General features: G+C 45.8%; 1 protein-coding gene across 2 annotated transcripts in view; it reads left to right on the forward strand.

The window, feature by feature from the left end:
* Nucleotides 1–3,182: 3,182 nt before the first annotated feature.
* The window catches only part of LOC147616011 (putative transcription factor PosF21), a 60,039-nt gene continuing 43,138 nt past the window's right edge, over nucleotides 3,183–20,083 (forward strand). The window contains exons 1-4 of one of the 2 annotated variants that reach the window (XM_086778639.1): nucleotides 3,183–4,490; nucleotides 4,672–4,804; nucleotides 4,990–5,074; nucleotides 6,293–10,415. In XM_086778639.1, coding sequence (XP_086634765.1) covers nucleotides 3,610–4,490; nucleotides 4,672–4,804; nucleotides 4,990–5,074; nucleotides 6,293–6,381 — 1,188 coding nt within the window. In that variant the 5' untranslated portion in view covers nucleotides 3,183–3,609 and the 3' untranslated portion in view covers nucleotides 6,382–10,415. Of the gene's footprint in view, nucleotides 4,491–4,671; nucleotides 4,805–4,989; nucleotides 5,075–6,292; nucleotides 10,416–20,083 lie in introns of those variants that run through there. The other variant, XM_086778638.1, reaches the window with a different exon arrangement.

Consider the following 20,083-nt stretch of genomic DNA (forward strand, 5'->3'; position numbering starts at 1 on the left):
AGAGTCCCAATTTTTATAATGAGCTCAATTAGTAAGCAAAGGAAGTGGTACTACATGGATAAGGGTAACTCTATCTCTTGCCCTTTAATTTGGCAAAGGAAATCTTTGCAGGTAGTTGTTGTTAGTAGTTAAAGAACAACAACTGGCACAACAAGAGGGCACATTACTATATCTTAGGGAGCCCTATGTGTATACTGTGTTTGATGTTCGAAGGACTACATTATCGTTATTTTGGCCATCCAGAGTCATTTCAGAGTCTATTTTGAATGGGCTTAAAAAAGACTATGATCAATTTTGGATATCTATCAAAAGTTGAGAAAGTTTAAAGGAAGAGATTGAGGTGCAGGTTGATATAAAAACAAGAATCATGGACAACAACAACGAGATTCCAAATCACAAATAGGTGAAAGAGGCCACTCTAGAAGCCTTCTACACAAACACATGTAGAGGTAGATGTAAATCTTTATCAAGAGGCCGAGGTGTAGGCTGGTATAGAGACAAGAATCATGGACACCAACAACAAGATTCTAATTCACAAATAGGTGGAAGAGGCCACTCCAGAGGCAGGGGAAGATAGAGAGGCCAAGGTGGATGGTGAAGAAATTATAGTCGAAAGTAATATTATAGTAGTAAACAAAGGCTTGAGTATTGTCATACCAAAGATAATGTTGCTGATTTGTTTACTAAGCCTCTTCCTCGACCTACCTTGGATTATCTTCTTCAGCACGTTGGCGTTGGTCCTCCCATCTGGACCTGAAGAGGAGGTGTTGGATAGGTGTCATCTCCAGATGGTGTCACGCTAGTGGCACACTCTTTAGCCTCTAGGCATTTTTGGGATTTATAGCATTCATTTCCATTTTTTCCTATTTACACACTTTTTTGGGTGGAGGAACTTTCCTATATATATGAGGCATTGTAGTTCATTTCTAATCAAGTTGGCTAGTGGTTCATTGATGAGTTCTTGAGTACATTGTCTCTTCTCTCATCTCTTCTTTCTCACATTGTTTTCATTTAACCTTAGGATGTACTTTTTCCACCTTCTTATGGTAGTATAATAGCATCATGGCAATGTGTCACAACCGATTGAAACTTTGTAAGTGAAAAAAATTCCACAACCCTACTTGTGGTGGCGACTCGTGCCAAAGGTGACTCATTAAGTGATGATAGCAGTAGACTATAGATCTCACAATTGACTCTCTAGGAGGTGTAGTTGGAATTCTCCATTGGCAAGTTTGGAAGCATGATTGATTTTTGTCGCATGTATTGAACATTCTTGGGTATTCTAGACGTGAAATATGGCTAAAATTATATTACAAAACATTGGAAATGCCTCTAGTTGCTGCTGCTAAAATTAGGGATTCCCATCAAAAGTGATGGCAAGGGGTGTACTCATCATAGAAGGCAAGCCTGTTAAAAAAGGAAGCGATCGACTAATGGTGGGACGTGTGAACCTTTGGAGGGTAGAGTTCATTATAGGGCTAGAGGCTAGATGCCCACCTATGCCATTGACATGGTTGGTGAGATTATGGTTGATATTTGTCACCAATGGCTCTTATCTTTATGTTATGGTTATCAAGAAGGAAAGAAGATGGACATTGTATGTTTTAGTAGAAGAGTACTTTCCCTTATAGTATGTACTCTTATCCTTATGTTAAGTTTGTTGTAACATAATAAACAACCTAGACTAGTGGCCAAGGTTCTTGCCTATGCAAACGTGAACATAAGTTCCTTATATACAAGTAACTTTGACATTAAGTAATTCAAGCATTCCCCATTGTGAATTAAGTCTTGTGAGCTCTTTATTCTCATATCTCTTATCTTGTTAATTTTGTTTGCTTCCTTCTAATCTCTTCTCTTGTTGGATTTGATTCAATGCATCCTTGTTGATGATGGTAGCTTGCATGTAGGAGAGTGGCTTGAGGCTAGTCTTTGCTTCGAGATCTTCTCTTCCTCCTGTTGAGAGTAGTTAGGTAGCCATAGGAGAGATGACCATCTCTTGCCTCCATCTAGGTTGCATGAGCTCTCTCTTTTCACCCTAGTAGCTTAGGATCTTCTTGGAAGACGACATCAAACCGAAGCTAACACACCGGCACAAGAATGTTGCTTTAAGGCATTTTTAGATAGCATAAATTGACCAAACAACATGAAACTTTTTTAAAGCATATTGGATATAGGGTGTGGTGAAGTGTCCTCAATGACGACTTTTGATCCATTCAATTGTGCATTTAAGCAAGGTTAGAGAGCTTAACAAAGGGCTATTCCTACTATCAATTCATTTTTGAGATCCCCTCAAATAAAAGGTCGTTCAAAATGGATTTCTAGTTAGTTTTCATGTAAAAACATTTACATGTCAATAGTAGAATGGTTGAGATTCCCACTTCAACCAATCTCCTTTCATCCTTAAATTGGCAATCTACTTATAATAAAGTGGCAACCCCACCTCATCCTTTGAAATTTGATTTTTATCCTTGCAAAAAGATAGCTTGGATTTGGTATGATGGTGGGTTTCAATTGAGTCCTTTATCATGTATAATACCCACATGTAGTTGGGTTTTATTTTCGTTCAATTCTTGGATGTACTTTTTTCACCTTCTCATGGTAGTATAATACCCACATGTAGTCCTTTATCATGTATAATACCCACATTCATGTAGTTGGGTTTTATTTTCGTTCAATCCTTGGATGTACTTTTTCCACCTTCTCATGGTAGTATAATAGCATCGTGGCACAACCGGTTGAATACTTTGTAAACGAAAAAAACTTCCACAACCCTACCTGTGGGGGGGATTCGTGCCAAAGGTGACTCATTTAGTGATGGTAGCAGTAGACTATATACAGGTCTCAATTGACTCTCTAGGAGGTGTAGTTGGAATTCTCCATTGGCAAGTCTGGAAGACTGTCAAAAGTGATGGTGGCAGAGGGGTACTTGTCACCAAAGGCAAACCTGTAAAAAAGGAAGCGATCGACTAGTGGCGGGACGTGTGAACCTTTGGAGGGTAGAGTTCATTGTAGGGCTAGAGGCTAGATGCCCACCTATAAGATGGGTGATCTGACATGTGCCACGTGGCACACTATAAATGATTACAAACCTCTCTCGAGTTTGACTTTGGGTCATTAATATGCAAGTTGCAACACGTCCAATGAAGTGTCTTCCTTTTGTAGGGGTTAAAACCATTATTAAATTAGTTGGGGTCTATGCGAGGATGAGCATTGATGGGCATGGCAATATGCATGCATGATGGTGGGGAGGTTTTTGGGACTTCATTGAATGTTCTGTCATGTCTGTTGTGACGTCTTGCCAGAGAAGAAAGGAGCTCACATCATTGCACAGGAAAAACTGAGAAAGATCTTTTGATGAACATGGGGATGGGCTTTGATCTGCAATGCAGCTCTGTCCAGCGTTACAAGAAGCTTGGAGAGCGAGGTATGGAGAACTGTACCCCCGGAATCTCATCTCGCCATAGCTGACCAAGCTTCCTCCTTCTCCTGCATCGGGTTTGTCTTCGTGCTTACCTGTGTTTTTGGCCATTCTCCCGTCTGTTCTTTGATCTTCCACAAGCATTCACATGTAAAGCACAGCGTCCTCTCAAACCCTAGTGGAGCAGAAGAATGGAAGGTCTTGGCGAGGGTTATGAAGCCTTCGTAGAACGGCTGCAGTCAGATTTTGCAGTTTCCAAAAGCTCTGCGCAGAATGGTAACCCTAACCCTAGCATTAACCATAGCCATAGCCATAACTCCAACCCTAACGTTAAGGTTGGCGCAAAGCTGAACCGCAGTGCATTCCCCTCACATCTGCCTCCTTCCCATTTGCCACATCCAAAGTATGTAGGTTATCCATCTCCTGCAAACGCTTTTACTGTAAAAAAAGAGGAGTCTTCTTCCTCTTCGGAGTCCTCAATCAGGGGTGGGCGTGCCCTCGTTGATGTGGCCAAGGATGAGAAAGCTTCAGCTTTAGGGTTTCCTGGCATATCCCGCACCTTCAGCTCTGACCTGAACGAGGTATCAGATGTCCCTTACCACCACAGAGGCCATCGTCGAACCCAGTCTGAAATTGCTTTCCGCTTGCCAGATGATATCGCATTTGATTATGAACCAGGATTTCTGGAGTCTTCAGCAGAGGCAGATGAGCTAGGAGACGACTTCCTTTCGATGTTGGACTTAGAAAAAATGAATCTGTCCTCTCCATTAATGGCTTTGCCTGCAATGAAGACTGTTGGCAATATCAACCACTTGCCTGCTGCTCCACACCATGCTCGGAGTTTCTCAGTGGACCAAATGCTGGCAGGATTCAACAGTAATGAGGATGCATTTGGTTATTCGGAAGAGACTGTGGTAGAACGACCAAGGCACAGGCATTCTCATAGCTATTCTATGGATGGCTCTACAGCTTTTCCTAAGGAAGCTGGATCGTCTTCATCTGAAACATCTAAAACGGTCTCTGCTAACAAGCTGGCAGAACTTGCTCTGATTGACCCGAAGCGAGCTAAGAGGTTTGTCTGTCTGCAGATCATGCTAGCTTTTAAAGATTGTACTCTTTGTTTGAGAACGACTACATCAGTGATAGACTGTTTTGAGCTTTTTTTGGTTGTAAATGGTGTAATCAAGTAAGCAGCCTCATTGGAGTTGTGCAAATATACCCAAGGACTGATAGAAAGGGCATGGTTTGAATAGGATATTAGCAAACAGGCAGTCAGCGGCTCGCTCGAAGGAGCGCAAAATGCGATATATTGCAGAGCTAGAGCGCAAGGTTCAGACTCTTCAGACGGAGGCTACTACTCTCTCAGCGCAACTCACTCTTATGCAGGTGGTGGTTATGGTTTTTCTTCCACAATGCTTTGAGTCATTGAGCACACTTCTGAATACTAGTGTTTGCCTATGGGTCTTCCTGGAAGCTAAAGCATTCAGCTATGGCGTTGAGGCAACTTGTGCAAACATTTCCTGTACTACTGGGCTTGACGTTAGCTTTTTTTGTTTTGTTTGGTTTGACAGAATGATACCACAGTATTGACAGCAGAGAACGGTGAATTGAAGTTTCAGTTGCAAAGTCTGGAACAGCAGACACATTTAAGCAACGGTAAAAATGTCATTTGTTTTTTGCCCAGTTTTGCACTGATAAGTACACATAGCAGGTGGGATCTTACAAATGTAGGTGGCCCCTTTAATGCTGGGCCTGCCTTTGTCCAGTGTTCTCTAGCTTGCTGTCTTCTGTGTTTGCCATTGAGGAGGCTGTGCATGCACATGGCGGAACATAGATGCTGCTGCCTGAAAGCATGGTTGTCCTTGCATGCTTTTGTCTCGTGTCCCAAGCTCCATTCTATGTTTTGAGTTGACACATCCTCTCCTTGGCATGTAGTTTACATGTCACGTAGCTGAATTTTGGAAGGGTAATGAATCAGCAAACTAATTGTGGCGACAAATTGGGAGACAGAAGCAAGCAATTTACATACTATAGTTCCATTGATGAGGATGAGGTGGCTGAAGCCACAAGCCGAACGATGCTTGGAGTCTGCTGCAACAAGGGCTGTTATTTACTTTTGAGAAATGCACAAGTCAAGTCTGTGACTGTAGTGCCACATGCATCAATACTTCTCAGTTCCTAATGTTGAAATGGGAGTTGGACTAGAGCAGAGCAATGGTAGCAGAGATAAGTCTCTGTGTATCTTCTTGCTTTATTGCATTCAGGTTGTCAATTCAGCAGCCCAACTTGCAGCAGAGCAATGGGCTGTTTGGCTCCTTTCTCCAGCTTTCTGTGACTCCATAGAGAGGTTTTTTGATTTCTGCACAGTAAAACCTTGTACTTCTCTTTGGTTTCTGTCAGTAAAGCAAGCACTCAAAAAGGGGGAGGGGGGACTGGTTTTTGGATCAATGGGCGTGTCCTCTGTGCACTTTCTCAACTCTTAAGTCAGTAGTTTGCGATGATGTGTTGTTAAAATGGATTGGGTGCTTTCTTTCGCTATCAAATTGTTGATTTGCTTGCATTTCCTAAGGCTTTTTATATTGATATCAGATCAGTTGTTGGTGGCTTCCTCTCTCAGCTAGGTTGAATCAGATTTCTAAAACAGATTTGAAGGGGTGGCCTGCTCTGGTTCCGTTTGTCATGTTGCATTCTAGAATGTATTTTGCCATTCATCTTTGTGGTTTATGGTACACCTGCAATTTCAAACATTTAAGGTTATGATAATACCCAATCCATGCTAATGCTCAGGTAATTGACTAAGTATAGTTCAGTGCTGCCAGAGTGCTTTGTTACAAGCGGCCTTTTTCCATTCAACACCATCTTTGCTTGTTTTAGGAGATGTTGCTGTCCATGTTGCGGCATCAAGACTCCCAGGTGCGAAGACCAAATCGCCAAAGATCAGCAGACGTGAGTGGTGCAGTTAGCTTAAGGTCAGCACATGCAAGTCATTGGACTAGCCCAGCAAAGCTACACTTAAGTTGATTGGATGGCTGATTGCAGGCTGGAAGTTGGCACAGGAGGCTTAGGTGGAGTCTTTCTGTCAGTTTTGCATTTAGGAGGCTGGAAGACCATTTAGAGCCATAGGAATACGCAGCGGATATGAGACAAACTGCTGAGAGCATAACGTAGCAAGACACCATGAAGAGGATGAGCAAACGCAAGAGAACCACCAGCCTGAAAAACGCAGAGCTGTGTGGAGAAAAGCAAACGCAAAAGAGAGAGAGTGAAGCTGTATGAACTCTGCACTATATACAAGATCTGGTACAATACCCAATACATGAGGTGTGGGGGGCAGCCCTTCTATATATATGGTCCAGGGCTGCTGGTCGGCCAGCCCAAAACAGGCCGACAGCAGCCAGATGTCCACGACCAGCAAAAAACGGTAAAACCACCAGTCGGCCATAAAAAACGCAGTCGGCCAGAATATGCAGGTCGGCCAGGACATAATCAGGCGGCCAGAACTGACAACCCCCCCACGACGAGAACTAGGGAAAAAATACGGGGAGATGGGGAAAAATGAAAAAAGGTGCAGGGTGGGCACACCCACAACAAAGGCCCTTTGTGAGATAATGTACAGACAGGAGATGACTGCTAACACCCCCTCTCAGCTCCTGGATGTGGAACCAACCCCAGTGAGTTGGAGTGCTGCCGGAGCATATCCTTAGGTAGAGACTTTGTGAAGAGGTCCTTCGCATTGTCCTCCGTCGAACAAAACTCTAGCAAGATGTCATCAGCAAAAAAACTTGTCACCAACAAAGTGACTCTGGATGACCGTGGGTTCCGCTAGTGGAAACCCAATCTCGCCAAGTAACCTCTGCAACCTCACCACCTCGCAAGCAGTACCACAAGCAGCCTGGTACTCTGCCTCTGTAGACGACAAGGCAATAGTTGGCTGCCACTTGCTGCTCCATGAAACAGCTCCTGAGCCAAGGGTAAAACCATAGCCTGATGTAAATCTCCTCGTGTCTCGAGCTCCTCCCCCATATGAGTTACTCCAACCGCGGAGGCTGACTCCATCCGGCGTTCCCCCTCTAGTATCATAGCAGAGTCGAAGATCCTTCGTACGTTGCAGGAACTGCAAGATCCGCAATCCTGCATCCCAATGAGTCTTCAAAGGCATATGCAGAAATGAGCTCAACAGCCCCACCGGAAGCTCAAGTCCAATCTGGTGTTCAGCAACCAAATCAATGAACCAAACTGCTTCTGAAACAAAGAGGCATTAACCTGCTCACAAGGATCATCAACTGTAACTTTGGTATGCCAAGTCCTGGAACCTGCTGAAGACCATACAAGGCCTTCCTGAACCTAGAAACCACTCCCTCTGAACTTGGAACCTCAAAGCCTGGAGATTGCTCAACAATGAATATCCACCTCCACCTGCAAGTCACCATCTTCCACTTGCTTGGCTTTCCTACCAGTTCCTTGGGAAAGAGCTTCCTCAACTGTAAGAGGCTCTTCGTCCCGAATGAAACGAGACATCAAAGCATAGTTTACCTGTAAAGGCTCCTCTGATTAACGAACGCAAGAACTGGAATGTTCTTGCCTACTGCTACCAACATCTGGCAAGCCATCCACCATCTGGTCTCAGAAAGCTTGCTGCAACGTATCCACATTTAAGTGGTCACGACGAAACTGCCACATCACCTAATTGAGAACCTGTAAGAGAGAGTGCTGAGAGTTTGTAAATCCTATTCTCCACTCCACCTTCCCATACAACGTGGCCTGTCGCTTTGTCTTGGAAAGCAACAAAATGCTCCTCAAATTCCACCCGTGCACTAGGCTTGCAAACCTCATGCACTGACAATAGACGAAATCCAAGAGATGGGACAAAAAGAACTTGGGAGGAATGCTTCCCCCCTCTGCCATCGGGAACGATCTCTAACTTGCCCTCACTGTGAATAGGGGTAGTGGACTCGTCACCAATCAAGATGTGACCTGCGTGCCTCCGAAGATCTTGTAATAACTCCCGAGAAGGAGTTGTGTGGCTAGAAGCATCACTGTCTAGAGTCCAGTCCTCAGTGTTCCTAGCGGTGAGTCCAACCGCCTCTGTCCAATAATGGCCTTTCTTGCCGCAATTGTTACAGGTCCTCTTTGCCTTCAAGGTGTCACAATCCACGTCGGGCTCCCGCTCGGAAGACTTCTCTTGGGAAGACTTTCCTTTGCCCTTATTGCGGCCTTGCGACCGTTGGCCAGTCAAGGCCTCATAACCTCCTCCCTGGGGAGGGTTCGAAAAAATGCTCTTCTTGTTCCAAGACCATAGGCTCAGCACCATCCGCTAGCCAGTGAAGGCCTCAGAAATCCCACCCTGTGGAGGGTTCGAAAAACGCTCTTCCTGGTCCAAGACCATAGGCACAAGCTCATCCCATGTGATGGTGTTGAGCCTGCCACCGGTGACCAAAGAGGAGTCGAAAGCTGAGTACTGAGAGGTCAGATGAGACATCAATGTGATGGCCATGTCCTCTGAAGATATCTCCTTCCTAGCCTGAAGAACCTCCTGCCGAAGAGCCTGCAACTTGTTGATGTGCTCCCGCATCGTCGAAGACTTTGCAGGATCCATCATCTGCATCTGCACTTCCAAGGAGATCCGCGTCATGGGTGGTACCCTGTTATACAGAGAATGTTGCCAAATCCCTTTGGTCAGTGTCATATGTTTGATATGATTAATCACTTGTGGTGTGCAATTAAGGAAGATGAAAGAACGCACATGGGCATTGACACGATCCCACAACTATGCCTGAGCCTCCCGTTCTTTCTGAGTATAGGGTAACAACTCCCCGTCCTCCAACTTCGGTCGTGGAACACCAACCACAATGAAATCAGCGAAGTCATAAGTCTCCAATACAGACTCCATCATTACCTTCCGTATGCCGTAGTTGGTCCCGTCCAATTTTCGATCCACAGGGAACGTGGGGAGAGTAGGGATCTTCACGTGCTTCTCGGCCATCTCAAGCAAGTCTACCATCTTGGGGGGGTTACTTTGGTCTTGTGAAGGGAGGGGGAAAAAAAATGAAGAAGAGGCTGCAACTAATATGCAAGGTGGCTGTCCAACGGTGATGGCCGCCTTCTACCCAATCTCCAAGTCCCGAACAACGCAAGAGATCTCCAATCAGCACCAAAAAACCAGCAGTCCTGCAAGCTCTTCAAATCTCCCGCAAGCTCCAAGGTTGTTGCTAAGTTTTAGCAATGGTGGAAACAGCCTTGTGCAAATTATGGTTTGAAGATACAAACCACCACCCTAATTTAGCAGATATCATGCACCTCATCATGGATAAGATTTGGGTTTCCTCCCTCCCATGACCTTAGAGATCTGGGTATCTATATCAGTGCTCCACCCTTGTGAAATTTTCAATGTAATGTGTACAAATTGGGTTGATAAGGAACACCTCTGCACCTTCTTCTCCCCCACCCCCCTCTAACACACACACACACACACAAACTTTACATATGAGAGTGTATTGTCATGATTCGCTCGCTTTTCTGGTTTGCTCGACGAAACCCGCTCGCCTTCTCGTATAACTCAAATTGAAGACATCCACTTAGTCTAGGTCATCGGCCAAATTCACACCATTGAGCACCTCATTCATACGAGTGTCCATTACATGGAACGTCCGGAGAGCCATAGGTAAACTCCCTAGCTTTAATCTATTATTAAGCTGAAAATTAAATAGCTAATGAATCCCTATTAAAACTCATAGAGCACTGCACTAGGGCCGTTGCTCGGAAACCCCCCAAGTGGCTTCGTATTCATTATTGATCTTTTGAAGAGGTACAAGGCTCGATGGGTTCTCTATACCATGTGTTTTGCAGGCCCGGTGGGGGACTTTAAATCATAGTTATTGGAAACAGAACAAGGGGCTTGAAATGGGGAAACTCCATGTTAGCAAGGGAAACATTTCTTAAAACTTTTCCCAACTATTTCTTCAGGTGGAAAACATTTCCTTAATCGAAATGCATTTCAGGCTGCAAGCAAAGGGGGCTCAATTTAGCACCTAGATGCAAAAATAACTTTTCCTTTCTAGATGAACAGCTCAACTTGAGTTACAAAAAGTAATTGCCTTTCCTTTTTTTCAAAAAGGAGAAATATATTAAAAGATTTATGTACAACTTGGCAACTCCTAAAACAATGGGACTACCCTTAGAAAGCTTAAGTTGCTAGGTTTTAAAGGTAAGTTGTCGAGATACCGGACAAGCCAAAAAAAACATAGCTAAGCACAAAAGGCCTATCAGATTAATAGATTTTCTTTTGGGAAACATCAAGATTAACACTAGTTGAGTAATCGAGCCACAAAAGTGGCTGAAGGCTGATTTATGAATTTTGACGTCCATAAAAGGAAAAGATGCTCATTCAAGGTACCCAAGATCCCAAGCACTGCGAGACCACTTTGCGTCTAGTGCGAAGGCTCACATTCGATCCTCACCAAATTAGCACAAAGACTTGCAAACCAAGTTCTGCTTGATCCAAGACATTTTGCTTTTTTTTTTCCCCGAAAAAAAGATCTCTCTATTAGTTTTATGAAAAAACCTGAAAAGAAACTTGTGGATAACCAAGTTTTGCGTAATTCTAGCTAGGTTGAAATACAAGCACATATCCTCTAAAAGAGGGGGAAGGATACTCCCCTCCATGGCTAGCCGCTCTCAGAGGGAACTACCTTATAGAGAGAGAAAGGAAAGGAAATGAAAGCTGTATTAACGTCTACTAGAGGCCGAACTCGACCTATGAGACAAATCAATGTACAACTGTCAATGTCCTCTGGATGTCCAGAAAAAAAAAAAAGGACAAAATGAACATGAAATAAACTATGAAAGTGCTGAGCTAGTGGGTGGGTGTGATGGATGGAGCACTACTGCTAGAGGCTCAGTATGCAACCTATATGCGTAGGGTATACAAGAATGCAATGCAGATCTGTCTAGCTCCAACCAGTACCATAATGGGGGTGTAATATGTGATACATAGGCGATGGCGAGGCAAAAATACCTCGGAGCATGATCTTCGAGTGTGAGTGTAAGTGAGCTAGCTGCTCTTGGATATGGTGCTAATGTCGAGCCCGTATCTCTGTGATCTCCCTCTGATGTAGTCTGGGAGTCTGGTGCTCTCGGTCTCCGTCTGGCTCGGAGGTCCGGTCTGATAATGGTTTCCCAAGCAACTCTAGCCCTGGTGTGTGCATTTCCATTAGGCGCCCATGTAGCTCTCGCCTGAAGAGTACCGCTATACCTCAGATCCTCTCAATGTGCTCTGCCGTGTGGTCCCCCTGTGTGTAGACTCCCACTGATAACCCTCTACTTTGGGTAGCCCCCTCTCTGGGCTCTAGTGTGTCTCTGTAAGTAGTATGATGTCCCGTCCCTCCATGACCTCCTCCATCCTCCCAGTATGTGTCCAAAGTGCTCCATTGCAGTTCCAAACTGCTATGTGTATCTGTGAATTTGGATCCTCCATGGCCGATGTCCCATAGGCCGCTTGGCGCTAATCGGTGGCCTTGCCATCGATGATGACACGATCATCGCGATAGAATGGTCTCTTGCTCTCTTTCTAGGCCTATAGGACTCTCGGCATACATGTTTTCCTATGTTCTATCTGCATCCTTGTAAGGTCGTCATCTAAATAGATGGGATCTCCCTGTAATCCTTGTAGAATCAACCTCTTCCTCATGAAGGTGGCCCTTTCCGTCTTCCCTGCAAACTGTAGGATGAGGGCTCGCTTGCGTGTTGAGTCTTTCCCGGCTCTCCATGCTTTGGTGAAGGGGGGAGGGTCCTCTTCCCTGTAGCCGAGCTTCGTGCATAGAAGCTGTCCATCTTTCTCGGGAGTGGAGTTGGGTGACTTGGTTATACCTGTGACTCGAATGTTGAGGCGGTGGGCTTGCCTCATCTTCTCCTCTTCAATGGTGGTGTGAATGATTTGGTGTTCTTCCCTTTGAGTCTCCTCCCTCACCTCTTTATAGGTGTTCTTCACCACTTCAACCCATCCTGATTGCTTGGCTTCGAGTTTCCCCTCCATGTCTTTTGTGATCTCCTTGGAGATCTCTTCTTTGATGGCTGTGAGAGTGTTGCCATTGATCTCCCCTTCTTCCTTCTCGGTGTTCTTGACGGCTACCAGTTCCACTTTCAATGCACTCACCTCCTCCTTGAGTGCCGTGTTCTCTTGTTCAAGTTCCGTGACCCGTACTTCGAGGGCCATGATGTGCCGGTGTAACTTGTTCTCCACCTCATTGAGGTTGGAATCGAATGTCTTCTTGTTTTCCTTGATTAGTGCCTTCATTGCCGTCTCGAGGGCCTCGAGCTTCTCTTGGAGTCTCGGAGCCATTCTTCGAGATTACTCTGCAGTGCTTCCCACAGGCAGGCAAAGAGGAGCGAGAGGGGGATTGCAGGAGAGAGAAAGAGAGTATTTCTGGCAGCGCAAGCAGGCCAACACAATGTGAGCACAGCAACTCCAGGCGTAGCACAAGGGGTGTGCAGTGCAAGCAGGGCAGTTCGGGTGGGGATAGGCGTAGCACAGCGTGGACAGGGCAGCGCTAGGCGCAGCACAGCCAGGGTGCGTAGCGCGAGTAGAGCAAGACCACCAGCGCGAGCAGGGCAGGGCCACCAGTGCGTAGCGCGAGCAAGGAGAGCTTGCGTGACGTCACGTCATGGACCAGACGGCTTTCGTGAGCCAGGCAAGATCACCAGCGCGAGCAGCGAGAGGGTAGGACCACTAGCGCGTAGCGCGAGCAGGGAGAGCTTGTGCGACGTCATGCCATGGACCAAACGGCTTTTCGTGAGCAGGGCAGAACCACTAGCGCGTAGCAGGAGCAAGGCAGAACCACCAGTGCGTAGCGCGAGCGGCGAGCAAGGTTGGACGCCAGCGCGGAGAGAGAGAGAGAGAGAGAGAGAGAGAGAGAGAGAGAGAGAGAGAGAGAGAGAGAGAGAGAGAGAGAGAGCGTCTACTAAAGAGTTTTGTGAACTTAACTCTCTAGGTGGAGGAATTTATCCCAAAGAGTTTTGTGAACTTAGCTACACTGCAAATAATGACCATTGTTCTTTTTTGGACCTTAAGATTTCTCAATCTTGTGTTGGTTTAGATGTAGATATATATGAGAAACGTTTACAACTGGAGTATTCTAACTTAAATATCATAAGAATGCATATTGAAACACTTAAACATGGCCACAGCCTTAACATATATCCATCATCACTTTGCATGAAAACATAAAAGCTGGACAAAACATCCACAAATGCTGAAAATGGAGCTTGCACGTGTGACACCGCATAGAGGCCGGAATGGGCCAACCCCCCCCTTGGAGTATTTTATTACCCAAGGAGAATAATATCATGCACAAGCTTTGAGGGCCTTACTCTCCCCACGGGAGATGCCGGATTATCCATATACAAATGCCATAACACAGCCCAACACGAGGCAACCAAGCCGGAACATATGCTGTCACCAATTGGCCGACCATTTGGTCCATCTCCAGTTTTTGCGTCTCGTTCACTTGAGGCCAGGCCGGTGTCTCATGTGAAGAGGCCAGTATTTTGCTGACATGGACGGGAGCCAGACTGGTGCCACCCGTGTGTTAGCAGGATGGTGTCGTATGGACGGGAGCCAGACCAGTGCCACCCGTGTATGACCTGGACTGTGTTCGACCCATGGGATTGTCACGCCATGGAAGAGCCAGTATTCGTGCCGTGTTTTGCCTATGGGACAGTCACACCATAGGGAGACTCGTGCCTGGAACTGTGTCTTACCCTATGGGACTGTCACTCCATAGGAAGACCAGGTTTTTATGTTTTTATGTCGTGCCAGTTTTGTGCCGACAGATATTTTGTACTTGTTCCATGAACGGTAGATATGTCCATGTTACTATTTGCACATGCACACATATTTTGCATGTTTGAAACTGTTTTCGCATGACATGTATTTGTGTGTTTGCCTGCTTGACGTGTTACTTACTGAGCGGGGACGCCTGCCAGTGAGTCGTGAAGTCTGCTCTGTATTCTGACGAGTCTTGGTGCATGTGAACAGGTGGTAAGTATGTTACACATGTTGTTTTTAATATTTTATTCTAACCCCTTTGTTTTATAAGGTTAAGTGTTCACATTCATTTAAATGTGGGCACCACTTTGGGCACCCACTTAGGGGCCAAGGTGGGGAGCCCCACTTTAAGTGAGTGTGGGGGTGGGCATGGTCACCTACCCAAACTCCCCACCCACATGCAAGCGTGGAGTAAACTCCACTATGATTTTATTAAAAAAAAAGCTCCCTCCTTCAAGCGTAAAAAAAAAAAACCAATCGCTTCTTGCGTTTGTTCATCACCCGGCGATCATCCCTTTCGGCGCATGATATCTCACAGCAGGCGACTTCTATTGCTTCTCTTCAGGCTGCGCCTATCACGTTCATGAGGCTGCACGTATCCTCCAACAGGCGGCTGCCTCCTCTGCACAGCAGCTGCACTTCCTCCCATACAGGTGGCTGCGCCTGTTTTCCTGCAGGCTGCTTTGCCTACACAAAGGCGGCTGCTACCACCTGAAGGCTACACTTCAGCTCTGCTACAGCCGGCTGCTCCTCCAGGCTATCTCCTCTTCAGGCTACAGCCAGGCGACAGTACCTGCAGGCTGCCCATCCTCTACCAGCTGCACCTCCCCATGCTCCCCTGCAGGCGACTGGCTACTATTCATGCTTTTCTACTGTCTATGCAAACTGCTGGCTGCACATGAATTCCTACAAGGCGACTGTGCACTCCATCTCCAATAAGGCAGGAGGCTGTGTGCTCTAACTCCAGCAAACTGCTCATTCTCCCCACGTTGCAGCCAGGCATCTCCTCCCTTGCAAGTGGATGCTTCTTCTCTCACAGCAGGCGGCTGTACCCTTTGTGGTAGTGCTTGTCTTGATAGTTCTACACGAGGCAACTATTTCTTCAACAAGGGTGGCTTCAAATTCTACACAAATACCACAAGTATTGGTTTTCTTTCAACCATCTACAAGTAAGTGAATTTCAGATTTCAATAGAGTATTTTATGTTTAAATCTGATAAGGGATTCATTCCGCTGGGCGAACACCTGTTCGGTGCCGGGTTGTCCAAGCTATATTGGCGAACCTCGGTCCAAAGGTGCTGAGATCGGGAGAGCCAGGCGTTAGTACGAGAGCGCCTGTCTGTGCGTGGTCTCGGAACACCAGTGAGGCGCTCTCCGCGGAGTCCAGTGAAAGCACAGGACCGCAGAGATTGGACCACACTAGTGGTCGTACTGCTTCGAGCTTCTACATCAAGTTTCGACCTCGAGCCTACTTGTTTGGTACTGTTTTCATATGTACATGGACATTATCTGGTTCTTGGAACCCATGGAGCATTGTATTCATTAAATACTCCCAATAAATATATCATATATTGAGGGGGGGGTCGGCCCGTTCCGGCCCCAGTGCTGGTGTCCATCGTTCCATTTCATTTCATTTCAATTTCAAGTTGTATTAAGTTGTCCATTTCAAATTTGTGGTTTTAAAGTTGTGCTATTAAGCGTGTGGGTGTCCAACGGAGTCTTTCCCACTTGACGGGATCGGTTTCATTGGTATTCGAGCACGGTTGTTTCCCTCTTCCTAGTGGGGAAACCAACCTGTGTACTGGACATCCCGCTTTTAGCAAATGTAAAACACAATGGACAGCCAAGGCAACCCTTTGGAAGTGCCGAATTCGAGGGGTCCATCTAGTGCTTCTCGTGGGTCTGATGCCCTGCGTGGTAGGCACAAGCCCCTTGAAAGGGTTCTTGATAGTGAATCAAAGGGTCAACTGTCTCCAGGAAAGACAGTTATGCTTGAACAAGAGCCTGATGCTATGAGGGCTGAAATGGAACATATGAGAAAACTTTTGCAGGCTCAAGAGCAAGAGTTAAAGTTTCTGCATGAAGATCCCCATCTGCAAAGTGCTATTGAAGCCAGGAAGGCTGATGCTATGGTAGATGTAACTTTCAAATCAATGGCTCGCGAAGTGGGCAAGAAACCAAGGGAGTTGGCACTTGCCTACCTCCTCCGCAAAGGTGATATCAAAGAGGGGGATGACGGAGAGCTGAAATTCAGAAATCCACCTCATTTGAAGCATGGAGATCCCGCATCCCAAAGGCTGAAATCTTTTATGCAAAAGGAAGAGGTGACTGTCACCTCTCGACATGCATCTTCTCCCCAAGGCACTAAGCCTGATAGATATATGTATGCCAGTGCTCATGGAGGGCATGAAAGTCACATGCATGCAAGAAATGTATCTCATAGTGACAGGTCTACTTCCAGTAAAATTTTGCCTTCTGAGTTGTCTCATGGAGAGACCATGCCATATGCAGGTAAGTCACATACATCTGAGTTTCGAGTTCGTGGAGCACATGCCACCGTGCCCCATGAAGCTTCTATGACGGCCCATGGAGCCCATGCAGACAGGGCTACCCCGTTGGATAAGGGGAAAAGAAAAAGAGAAGACCATGAGCCTCATGCCAGGAAGCTCAAGGAATTCAAAGCAGGTGACAAATCTGTTAAATTTGATGCTTTTCATGGTGAACATGATGCTTCTAAGGTGTTAGCATTTGTGGCACAGTTCGACATTGCTTTTAGCGATGAGGATTTCACAGAAAAGTCAAAGGTGCGCCATGCTAGCATGTTTTTGAAAGGGACTGCTGCTCATTGGTGGATCGCTGAAAAGATCACCAAGGATCCCATTTCTACTTGGAAGGAATTCAAGGATAGATTTTATGCTCAATTCTTGCCACCTAATGCAGTGCAAACTCTCACTCAAAAGTGGGACAGGTTGGAGCAAAAAGATAATGAGAGTGTGCAACAGTATGTTAACAAATTCTGGAAAGTGTTGCTGGAAGTGACTCCCTTTATGCAAATCACTGAAGATGAAAGAAAGAGGAAGTTTCGTTCTGGACTGCAACCAGTATATAGATCGGGTATTGAATTGCATCCGAAACATACCTTGCAACAACTCACAGCTTCTGCTCTTGCTACGGAGCAATTGGTGCTGAAGATTAAGCAGGATCAAGGAGGTTCCAAGGGGAAAGACAAGGCTGTCCCAAATCAGCAAAAGGACAACCACCTAAAAAGAACTTCCGGGAGCCTTACAAGGGTGGTAAAGCTGAAAATAACACATCTGAAGAACAGGGCCCAAGAAAGAACAAATTCGGCTTAACTCCGGAGCAAAGAGAGCAATATGCCAAGGATGGAAAATGCTTTTCTTGTGGTAGCAAAGACCACATGTTTCGGCAATGCCCAGATCGCAAACCAAAGCACGAGGACAAGCACACCAAAGCAAATGTTCATGCAGTTCCTGATGTGCAAGGTAATACAGGTCATGATGCAAAAGAGCGTATGGTTTGCAAAGCTTGGGGGCAAATCAAGGATCAGCCCGCACTCTTCATGTTTGATGACTGTGCAACTGACAATTTCATCTCTATGCAAATGGCAGCTGCATTGGGTCATAGTAACCAGAAACGGCGTTTCCGCTGATGGAGAGAAACCTGAATTAGGGTTTAGAGTTCATTCATGGGAGACATACACAGAGAAGCAAGGGAGAGAGAGAGAGTTGTGGGGATAAGTCAACTCATGAAAAGCATGAGTGTGTGACTCCCCTATCACACATGTATATTGCACTAGTACACATAGTGCACTTAGTACATTAAAAGTACTAAGTGTACTATGTACTATAACTTATGGGCTTGTACACACTATAAGGGTGGGCATAACGCCTTTACCCCAACAACCTCCCACTTAAAGGCAAAGTGCCCTTAAGTAAAGGAAAAGAAAAAATCAGCATGTACATGATAATATACAAGGCCATATCAAGGCTGAAAATGGCCTCATCCAATGCCCATCAAGTGTCTGCAATGAGCAAACCGCTCCGGAGGCAAACTCTTCGTCAACAGATCAGCCGGGTTGTCATCCGTATGAATCTTAACAAGCTGAATTTGCTTGTTCTCTATCACCTCTCTGATGAAGTGATACTTCACATCCACATGCTTCGTCTTTGCATGAAAGACAGGGTTCTTTGCCAACTGTATGGCACTCTGACTGTCACAATGCAACAATGGAATATCCCCTGTATAGCCCAAATCAACCACTAACCGAGATAGCCATAATGCCTCCTTGCAAGCCTCTGTGGCTGCAATATACTCGGCCTCTGTAGTAGATAAGGCAATGCACTTCTGCATCCTGGATATCCATGACACAGCACCTCCTGTGAATGTAAATACATAACCGGTAGTAGACTTCCGGTTATCTGGATGACCGGCATAATCCGAATCCGTGTAACCATGCACTAATGCATCCTGTTTGCCAAAGCAAATGCACAAATCCTGTGTGCCCTTCAGGTATCTCATGACACCTTTCACTGCTTCCCAATGCTTCTTGCCAGGGTTGGCCATGTATCTAGAAACCACTCCCACTGCAAATGCAATGTCCGGCCTAGTAGCAACCATGGCATACATGAGACTGCCACAAGCTGAAGCATACGGAATCTTGGCCATATTAGCCCTGTCACTATCCGACTGTGGGCTGTCCATAGCACTGAGTTTCACATATGGAGGCAAAGGAGTACTAGCTTTCTTCCCCCCGTCCATATTGAACCTCTGCAAGACTTTGCCAATGTATTCCTTCTGAGACAAATACAACACATGCTGATTTCTGTCCCGAAGTATCCGCATACCCAAGATGTGATTTGCATCACCCAGATCCTTCATATCAAAGGTCTCATGCAGCCTCTGCTTCAAGGCATCCATCTCTTTACGAGATTTCCCGGCAATCAACATATCATCAACATACAAAATGAGAATCAAGAGACTGCCATCCAAAGCTTTCTTGGTGTACAAGCAGTGATCTATGTCACTTCTCCTGAATTTCTGTGATTTCATGAATGTATCAAATTTATGATACCATTCCCTTGGTGCCTGTTTGAGCCCATAAAGACTCTTTTTTAGCTTGCATACAAGCTTCTCCTTTCCACTCACTGCATAACCCTCTGGCTGCTGCATATATATCTCCTCATGGAGATCACCGTGAAGAAAAGCAGTCTTCACATCCATCTGAATCAAGTCCAGATCATCATGCGCAACCAAAGCCAACACAGCTCTAAGTGTGGTCATTTTGACCACTGGAGAGAAGATCTCATCAAAGTCCACACCATATTCGTGCTTGAAGCCCTTAGCCACTAACCTGGCTTTGTATCTTGGCTTTGCATCTGGTGCAACTTTGAGCCTGTAAACCCACTTGCATGGCAAAACCTTCTTGCCTGCAGGCAAAGGCACCAATTTCCATGTTCCATTTTTATGCAGAGAATCCATCTCTGACTTCATGGCACGCTCCCATAGAGCCTTGTCTGCCCTCTGTAAAGCCTCTTTGTAACATGAGGGCTCCCCACAGTCAGTTAGCATCAAATAGTCAACCCCTGGAACAAACCTGTCAGGGACTCTGGAGGGTCTAGTGGACCTCCGTACCCAATGACCATCATTTGCAGGTTGCTGTCCAGCCTGCATATCACCCATTGGTGGCTCCTGTTCCATGCCATAAGGCTGAAATATCATGCCCGGTATGTCCTCCAACTGTGGTATATCCATAGGGATATCTTCTGCCATGTCTGGCTGTCCATTTGGACCATTTTCAGCACCATTTAAGGGCTGGTTTTCCTG

This window comes from Cibotium barometz, chromosome 39 (genome assembly GCF_041138505.1).
Source record: "Cibotium barometz isolate CiBa-2024 chromosome 39, ASM4113850v1, whole genome shotgun sequence".
Classification (NCBI taxonomy): domain Eukaryota; kingdom Viridiplantae; phylum Streptophyta; class Polypodiopsida; order Cyatheales; family Cibotiaceae; genus Cibotium; species Cibotium barometz.